The 10208-nt window shown below is 37.8% G+C and overlaps 1 protein-coding gene across 1 annotated transcript; it reads left to right on the top strand.

Annotated features, from left to right (window-relative positions):
* The first annotated feature begins 7660 nt into the window (after positions 1-7660).
* LOC147637047 (cytochrome P450 93A3-like) lies at positions 7661-9736 on the top strand. Its single transcript, XM_086800996.1, has 2 exons — positions 7661-8566; positions 8939-9736. Exons 1-2 carry the CDS (start codon positions 7661-7663, stop codon positions 9605-9607), a joined length of 1575 nt encoding a protein of 524 aa, XP_086657122.1. The 3' UTR covers positions 9608-9736.
* The last annotated feature ends 472 nt before the right edge of the window (positions 9737-10208 follow it).

The following is a 10208-nucleotide window of genomic DNA, read 5'->3' as shown; positions in this document are numbered from 1 at the left end:
ACATGATACAAATGGTCATAATGCATCAAAATAAGTTGGTACAACTTCAAAGAATGCTTCAAAAAATGGTTGGATAGTCTTTACTAAACTCCCAAACATTGACCTTTAGGGAAATAGGGCCTCAAGAGGTAGTCAATATGCTAAACATTGTGAAAAATTGCTTTAAAAGATCCAGATCAACCGAAAGGGTATCAATAAATGTGAAAACATTTTCAAAACTACGATGAGACATAGTAGTCAACAACATGTAGCACTAGAGGGGTGCAATCTTAAGAAGAAATGCATTTAAAAACTCTATGTAAATAGATTTCTATAATGTTTTCTCAAAATCTTGGTTTTTAAAACCCCTCCTTTTGAATGCACGTAGTAGACTTACATATTTTTAGGTAAACCCCTAAAGATGTAGCAAGAAAAAAGACATCCAAATGGTAGTCTCATTTGGATGCAAAATCAAGTCCTACGATGGTCAAAATACATCCATTTATGTGTTTTAAGTAGTAAACAAGGTGTAGTATCAAGTTAGCGAAAAAATGGCTAATAAAGCTAATAAGCTAGCCAAATAGAACATAAAATTTAAAGAAAACCCTTTTAAACCCTATTTTTAATGCTAAAATTCACAATGACATACTCATATAGATAAGGCAATCAATATTTCAATATTAGAATTTTTCTTTTATAGTCACCGTAGTACCACTAGCCTAGATAGTCACATAGCGTTTCTGAGGCACTAAGCATAATGTTAACTAAAGATCTAGATTACCTAGGAGGTTACAACCTTAAACATCAACACTATGTTTCACATGATCTATTAAAGAATAATGATCAAAGGGTGGACACGTGACTACCCTTTTGGACAACTATTGAAGAGAGAGAGAGAGAGAGAGAGAGAGAGGGTCAAAGGGTGGACATGTGACTTCCCTTTTGGACAACTATTCAAGAAATATGGTCAAAAGGGCATAATAAAGTATGGCATATATGCTAATATGGTCAAAAAGCCAAACATATGACTACCCTTTGGTGGATTATTGAAGAAGGATGAGTAAAATGTTATAATTAAATTCCCTCCTTTTTGATAGTATGGTCAAAATGATAAAATAAACCTTGTCATTTTTTACAATTACACCTTTGTGGCTTAACATATAAAAATGTGCATGTCTATGCACATGTCTATGCAAACTTAGAGGAAATTATGTTACTTGGCTAAGTATTTCCTTGAGAGGGATAGATGGGAATAGACAAAGGAGATGATGTCGAATTCTCTTTCTCTCTCTCTCTCTCTCTCTCTCTCTCTCTCTCTCGGTAAAATTGAGAATTAGAGAGAGAAAATTATCAAAATGTGTGTTATGTGTGTGAGTGTGTGTGCATGCGTCTATGTGTATGTGTATGTGTGTGCGTGCATGCGTGTGTGTGTGTGTGTGTGTGTAAGACGTATTCGAAGAAAATGTGAAATAAAAGAAAAATCAGCTCAAAACTCTAAATCCTTGAAGAAGAAATGTGCACATAGGGAAATTGTTTGAAAATTAGTTTTGGTAATAACCTTAAATTCTTACAAGGTTTATATGCTCAGAAAATTATATGTGTAATTGTTCACATGTGTGTGAAAGCACTTAGATCCCATTTGAATTTAAAAAAACTAAACTCCTAATCAAATTTGGAATGTGGAGTTTACCCTACAACTAAGAACATAGGTAGAAATAATATTAGCTCCTTGAAAAAAAAAAAGCTTAGCCTACGTGCGTGTATCCTTGGGAGAAAAATTAAAATATATGGTCTAAGGTTCTAAGGATAGGAAAAAAAACCATGGTTTAAATTAAATCAAGGTGGACAAGTGAAAGTAGTTTGGGTGCTCATGGTTTGCCAAGATGGTTTGTGGAAAGTGGGAAAAAGTTGATGGTTTTGAGTCTAGCTAGTCGTTTGGTGGTGTCGGGCTCCCTTAGCTTTAGTTAACTTGAGAAACTTGAGCTCCATATATTAGATAGCTTGTAAAAATGAGAGGTATGCATGTATACATAAGCCACGAAGAACTTGGCATTAACTCTTAGAGCATTTGTGGAGCATGCATAGGGTAGAATTCCTATAGAACCCCCTCCCCTAAGCTAGAAATCCACAAATTTTTGTGAGTACTTCTCAACTGTCATAATCCCCATATACTACTCCTTACAGCGTGTACTACCTATATTGTTTAGCCTTGGTACTTCTACCTTGAATTCTAGTCATTTAATGCAATTGCTAAATCTTGTGTGAACACTAAAGTAGAGGAGAGAAACTCGTGGACTTCTTTGAGCCTTGGAGGGTGCAAATCACCATACCTACACTACTTTTATACATTATTCAAGCCTTACATATCAAGTAATATTTGGCATGTATATTCAAAATTATCATTTTCTATGAAAAAATTGATTCTTTTATGTATTCTTTTGCATAAATCTAGTTCTTTTCTAATTTTCCAATTCTTTATAAATATTTCAGTAAATTAAAAATATGCATTTAAGTGTATGCATCTATTTTATAACTGATTTACACCTTTATCCTTTGATCATAAGAATTCAAAGTACTAACAAAAAATCATTTAAGAAACTTGCACTTGGATCATTGGGATCAACGCTTTTTTCTCCATCAAGAGACACAGCCGTTGATTCCTATCCATAGAACAATTACTATCCGGGATTTACTTTATCTATCGTAATAACAAAAATTGAGTCTCGATTTACGGATCCATCAGTCCAGCCTAACCCCATCCAGTCCCATGGGTTAGCCAACCACCCAACCACTGTAGTGATGGGATCCAATTAGGAATTTGGTTAGGTTTTGTCCCGAGTACCAGGGAAAAGAGTCCCAGGCCCCCTAGCTGGAAGTTCATGCAAACATAAAACTAGTCACACCACTTACACACCCAATATGAAATTGCCTTTTTCTCAGCATCAGCTAACTTTAAAACAATCCTTTAATGAAACCATTATGTCACTGATGACAATCCTCAAAATCTCAGGTTGAATCCATATTTCCAATCATACATTCATCGGTGCACTTATGGCATCATTGGCAACCAGAACACTCACCACCTGTTCACTCAGGGGCCTTCTCAATAGTTCCTAGCTCATAGTACCCGATAATATTTTCACATATAAAAATCAAGATGGAATCCTCGTTGAAGATCAGCAAGATCAATCAACAGATCCATATAAGAGAGCCATGGACTCATCCATTGAGGACCAGCAAGGTCAATCAACCAGATCCATGCCCGGTTTCAAAAAAAACTCTTACTCCTTGTTCCAATATCTTCCACGACGCACGTGTGGGTATCTTCGACGACCCAGAGCCCGAGCACCGTATGGTCAGCACCCTCTAGGATCCTTCGCAGGTGACCTAGCGCTTCACTCATAGGCCGCTTCCTTGGTCCCTCATCCACTGTACCGGAAGCTCACCATTTAAATCGAACCGAGGCTGGTCAAGACCTCGGTCGACCTTGCTACGCGAGACGTCCTCCATTGACTCTCCGTCAGCAGTTGCAACTTTATCAGTTAGGTCTCCATGACCTTAATCCACCAGACGGTCAAAATGCTTCCCCAGCATTCTTGACATAAAACAGTCATTTACAAACAGGTCACAAAATACAGTTTCTATATCGAACTCTCGTCTTTCCACATTATCCCTCCTTAGTCCACATTACTTATTCCACATTCCATTCATATGTGCATCCATTCACTCATATCGACGACAACACATTATTTCACATACACATTCACATTCATTATTCTACATACACATCCACGTTCGTACATCCACATCATACATCCAATCCCATATCCGCATTCATACATACACATCCATATCCACATCCATACATCTGCATCCACATCTACATTCACATCCATACATCCACATCTGCATGCATACATCCATTTTCACATCCTCATTCATACATCCACATCCACATATATACATCCACATCCGTATCTACATCCATACATCCACATCCACATCCACATTCACATTCACATTCATACATATACATCCACATTCATACATCCACATCCACATCTACATTCATGCATCCACATCCACATCCACATTCACATCCATACATACATATCCACATCCATACATCCACATCCACATCCACATCCACATTCACATCCATACATCCATATCTACATGCATACATCCATTTTCACATCCTCATTCATACATCCACATCCACATACATACATCCACATCCGTATCTACATCCATACATCCATATCCACATCCACATTCACATTCACATTCATACATACACATCCACATTCATACATCCACATCCACATCTACATTCATACATCCACATCTACATGCATACATCCATTTTCACATCCTCATTCATACATCCACATCCACATACATACATCCACATCCGTATCTACATCCATATATCCACATCCACATCCACATTCACATTCACATTCATACATACACAATGCACATCCACATCCACATTCACATTCATACATTCACATTCATATTCATACATTCATACATACACAATGCACATCCACATCCATACATCCATACATACACATCCACATTCACATTCACATCCATACATACACATCCACATTCATACATCCACATCCACATCTACATTCATACATCCACATCCACATTCACATCCATACATACACATCCACATTCATACATCCACATCCACATCTACATTCATACATCCACATCACATCCATTCTCGCCCTATCATAACCCATATACATCTTATCCCATCAGATACACTTCTTACCTCATCCCATACACATCTTATCACATCCTAACTCATCTTAGCACATCCTATCACATCTCATACACCTCTTATCACACCATATCACATCTCATACACATCTTATCACATCCTATCACATCTCATACACCTCTTATCACATCCTATCACTTCCCATATGCATCTTATCACATCCTATCACTTCTCATATGCATCTTATCACATCCTAATATCTATTTATAGAATACAAGAGAATTCTTATATTTGATATAAAATTTCTTTACGCATCTATTTATGCATAAATTCATTTTAAATGAGAATGACACTTTTGAATTAAAAAACAATCTTTTATGCATCTTCCTATGCATAAATTCATTTTAAATGAGAATGACACTTTTACAATAAAATAATAATCTTTTATGCATACCTCTATGCATGAAAATTAATTATGATAAAAGTAACACTTTTATAATAAAATAATAGTATTTTATGCATACCTCTATGCATGAAAATCAATTATGATAAAAGTAACACTTTTACAGTAAAATAATAATCTTTTATGCATACATCTATGCATGAAAATCAAATATGATAAAAGTAACACTTTTATATTAAAATAATAATCTTTTATGCATACCTCTATGCATGAAAATCAAATATGATAAAAGTAACACTTTTACAATAAAATAATAATCTTTTATGCATACCTCTATGCATGAAAATCAAATATAATAAAAGTAACACTTTTATAATAATAAAAAAATTATTTCTTTATGCATAAAAATCTATTTTGATGAAAGTAACACTTTCATAATAAGAGAAAATTATTCCTTTATGCATAAGAATAATAATAATCAATATGCATAACATAAAAATCAATTTCTCCATGATTATAATAAATTTCTTTCAATTAATCTAGGATGATAATTCTTAGAGTATGGTAGGAAGTCCTCTTTTCATGCTTTGAATGAAATTATTTTATGTGTAATTTTTATAAAAATTTTGCCATAGCTCCGTTGCTGATAAATCTCTATTATTTTAAAGATAAAGCTTATCTTTAAAGGAATGATTAGAATGATCTCTAATTGGATCATTAATCCATAATGGATTGAATCATCAATATTCATGAAATACATAAACTAAAAGCATAGAAAAAAGCCATTAATTTGGCCTCAAGCATAGATTAATCTTGGATTAAGGAAAAGCTTTATGAAAAGCTTCATTTGGATTGAGAATAGGTCATGAGTATGACCATTTCTTGAGTGAGAGAGAGAAATTACATAAAAACCATTAGAATTAAGCATAAATAGAAATTTATGTAATTCTTTACTATCATGCATCAATTAACTTCAATAGCATTCATCAATTTATGTAATTCTTTACTACCATTCATCAATTAACTTCAATAGCATTCAAAAACCATTCCAATTAAGCTTCTCAAGCTTGAGAGGGGTTGAGAAGAGAGACACATTGAGAAATTATAGAAAAGATCAAAATTCACCATTTACCTTACAAATTGCTTGATTCTTTGTTTTCACGGTAGAGGCCCCCAACCAATCAATTGGTTAAGTATGTTGATGGAGCCAGCAATGGGGATTGAAGAAAGAGGGAAGCTCCAATTTCTTCAATTTGGAGAGAATTTTAGAGAATAGTAAAAATTAGCATTATTTCAGCATAATTCTAGTATAGTCAAATTCTCCTATTTTTTCAAAGGACTCATGTTCTATTTATAGGAGAGGGAGGCTCTAACCAAAGCTAATTGATTTCTAGAATTTTTTAGATTTCAGTTTGGTTGAATTTGGATTAGATTTGGACTTAGTTTGGTTCCTTTTTGATTCGGTTTGGTTTCATTTTGATTTGGTTTGGTTCAAGAGAGAGGAGAGATAAAAATATCACATTATTTTTGAGTTTAAAACTCATTCAAGCATGTGAAGTAGACGCCTCATTGAAGGGACTCCCCTTCCTTACATATGTGTCAAAATGAAATCATTATACCCAAAATATCTCATATTTTTAGTAATACTCATAGTCTTTTACTAATAAACCTTGTACATAGTCAACTCTTCATCTTATGTGAGCATTTACTCATTTTTGGGTATCTTCTTTTACAAATTGGATTTATCTCCACCCCACACATGGATTGATCCTATTGGCCTACAGGAACCTTAATTGGACCATAATCTAAAAATTTCTGAAAATCTAAACCCTTAGGCTAAGGTCCTTTATACCCATTTCCAATTAATTCCAATTGCACATTGGAAAGTTCTTTTTGAATTTCTGTTTCAGGGGAATTCATTTTAATAATATGAGAATTTTTTCTATCTAAAAATATTCAAAATCTGAATATTCTCTCGCTAGAATATTTTCTCTCTCTATGTTAAAACAGGCAGAGACAAGATCTTTTATATTTCTGAAGAGGAGATTGATTACTCTAGAAGGGGAAGATGCTGGACATCTTGAGAGGTTGGGGAGGAATCTTACACTCAAGGCACCATGTCCCTTCGGATAGAAATCCCACCTCATATTCACAAGGACTAGGAAGAAAATGCTTGAAAAGATCACTATAGGATAGTTGAGATATTGTTTAAATTTCAATAATAAGAGCAAAGGGTTGTCAAAAGTATAGAATACATTACATGTTCTATCTAGTATAAAGGTCCTTGCACGGCTCTATAGAGACTAGCATCATGACTTGCACAAAAGTCTTGTGATTCATTGATTTTTGTATTCGATTGGGCGGTAATGGTCTTCGAGCGGGATTCTTTGTGTGGATTTTGTATTTGATTGGACGTTAATTGTCTTGAAAGTTGGAGTTGCGTGTTGGACACGAGGCCTTATGAGACCATAAGAATGATCAGCGACAGAAGCTTATCAACGGAGTGGTTTGGCTTGCATTTTTCCGTGAAAATCAGAATGGAGTGGTTTCTCTGTATTGTGTGTGCAACTATATTGGTTTCTGTGATATGGTTGAGGAAAGCTCTTGGTCGGCGGCCGAGGCTGTTGCCACCCGGACCTCCGGCTTTGCCCATCCTCGGGCACCTGCACCTGCTCGGGGAGCGTCCACACCAGTCCCTGTGCGAGCTGTCCAGGAGCTATGGCCCCCTCATGTCGCTGCGGCTGGGCAGCATCCAGGCTATCGTGGCCTCCACGCCCGACATGGCCAAGGAGATTCTGCAGACCCACGACCTGGCCTTCGCTTCGCGGCCCCGCATCGCAGCAGCCGTTCACATGGTCTTCAACTGCAGCGACATAGCATTCGCCCCTTACGGTCCCTACTGGAAGCTCATGCGTCAGCTCTGCGTCTCGGACCTCTTCACCTCCAAACGCTTGGAAGCTTTCAGGTCCATACGTGTGGAAGAAGCTCGGGAGCTCATGTTGTCCTTGCTGGAGGTGGGCGCGGACGGGCAGAAACGTCCCGTGGTGGAGCTCCGCCCAAAGCTGCTGTCCGCCTCCAACAATATCATCTGCAGAATGGCAATTGGAAAGAGAATTACGGAGCTGTCCACTGCATTTAAAGCTGATAATGGCCTGTTAGCCATTGTCAATGAAATGCTCCACCTGGCGGGTGTGTTCTATGTGGGCGATTATATCCCATGGCTGGCCTGGTTGGACCCGCATGGCTACGTGAAACGCATGACAGCAGTTGCACAAAAGGCCCATGCTGTCATGCAGGAGGTGATTGATAAAAGGCAAGAGGCTAGACGAGGATCAGATAGCTCCCCCAACGACCTGCTGGACGTGTTGCTGGCGGCCTCCGAATGCAACGACCACAACAACATGCTTATAATCTCCCATGACAACATCAAGGCAGTCATACTGGTGCGTAGTGCTAATAAACTAAGGAATAGAACATCTGTTTAATTCGAGATTTTACACAACAAACAATGGCTCCCTGCATAAGCATGTGGAAATTTCTACCCATAGCTGCACTCAACTGCAATCAGATCTAAGTATGCATGGCCGTTTCTCACATATGCCTAGATTAACGAGATGCTAACGATTGGATAGACTAGATATCCGCGACTAATGACATGATCATTAGCAAAATTCTCTCTACAATTAGATTGATTGAATAGGGATATGATCATATATGTAAGCTTTAGTTACTCTTCTAAAGCCAATTGTATTAAGCTGATGGCATTAATTGAGGTTAACCTAAATTCTAAAGAGGTGTTCTTTGTGGATTATAAGGATCTGTTCGTGGGAGGGGCGGACACATCAGCAATCACAGTCGAGTGGGCCTTGGCAGAGCTCATCCAGAATCCTAAAGCAATGAAGAAGGTGCAAGAGGAGGTAGATAGTGTGGTGGGAAAGGACCGGCTGGTTGAAGAGGCCGACATTCCATGCCTACCTTACTTAGGGGCAGTGGTGAAGGAGACGATGAGGTTGCATCCACCAGTGCCTTTGCTAATTCCCCATGAGGCCACCCGACAATGCCAAATCGCAAGCTACACAATCCCTGCCAAAACCCGTGCATACGTGAACGCTTGGGCCATCGGCAGGGATCCTACTACGTGGGAAAGGGCCCTTGACTTTTGGCCAGAAAGGTTTGTTGATAGCAATGTTGACATGCGTGGCCAGCACTTTCAATTGTTGCCTTTTGGTTCAGGCCGGAGGGGGTGCCCTGGATGGGCGTTAGGCTTGCTCACTGTTCATCTAATGCTCGCAACTCTACTTCACGGTTTCACATGGTCAGTTCCCTCTAGCTTGGGCAATGGCTCCCACATGATAGACCATATTGACATGACCGAGAGGTTTGGATTGACAGTTACCATGGAAAATCCCCTGCGTGCTTTGGCGACACCAAGGTTGCCTGCATATGTCCACAAGATGGCGGGGCGGCAAGTCCCTCAGCTTTAATGATGAAGAGTAGCATTTGATATTTCTAAAATGACGCGGAAGCTCACATTAGGGTTACCTTTAATCCTTCCTAACTTTTAAGGTATAACAGCCTCTAGGGCTGGAATAAAATCAGTAAGTATTCAATTATTAGTAGAGTGATTAAAAAGTGATTATTAGAAATATAAGGTGATGTCCTTGTTCCATCGGTCAGTGAAAGGGTTTATGAGAGAGAGGGAGAGAGAGAGAGAGAGGGAGAGAGAACCAACATAATTAGCATAATAGTTCTTTGTCCCTTCTTTGTGAGGGAAATTTAAAAAACTCTTTTTTGTGTTTGAATCCTCATTTAAGTAGCTTCATTTAAATGTCTCTTTTTTGTATTTGCATCCTCATTTAAGTAGCTTCATTTAAATGCCTCTTTTTTGTATTTGCATCCTCATTTAAGTAGCACTTTATCTAAATGTTTCATAGGCACTTCTTTAGCCAAGCAAACACCTCTAGCACTACCTTAGTAACATCTTCAAAGTTAGCACCGATTACATACTATAGTAATAGGAAGAAAGAAAGGGTGAAAGTGACCAAAGCATGAGGTGCCTCCTCACTTGCTTGAGGACTAGGAACT

Source organism: Cibotium barometz, chromosome 7 (assembly GCF_041138505.1).
Source record: "Cibotium barometz isolate CiBa-2024 chromosome 7, ASM4113850v1, whole genome shotgun sequence".
NCBI lineage: Eukaryota > Viridiplantae > Streptophyta > Polypodiopsida > Cyatheales > Cibotiaceae > Cibotium > Cibotium barometz.
Note: the sequence above shows the minus strand (reverse complement) of the source record. Positions and strands in the feature narration are given on the sequence as shown.

Coding starts and splice junctions, on each gene's coding strand:
- LOC147637047 (XM_086800996.1), top strand. CDS start 7,661: ATGGAGTGGTTTCTCTGTATTGTGTGTGCAACTATATTGGTTTCTGTG. Junction 8,567..8,938: donor ACATCAAGGCAGTCATACTG/GTGCGTAGTGCT, acceptor GTGGATTATAAG/GATCTGTTCGTGGGAGGGGC.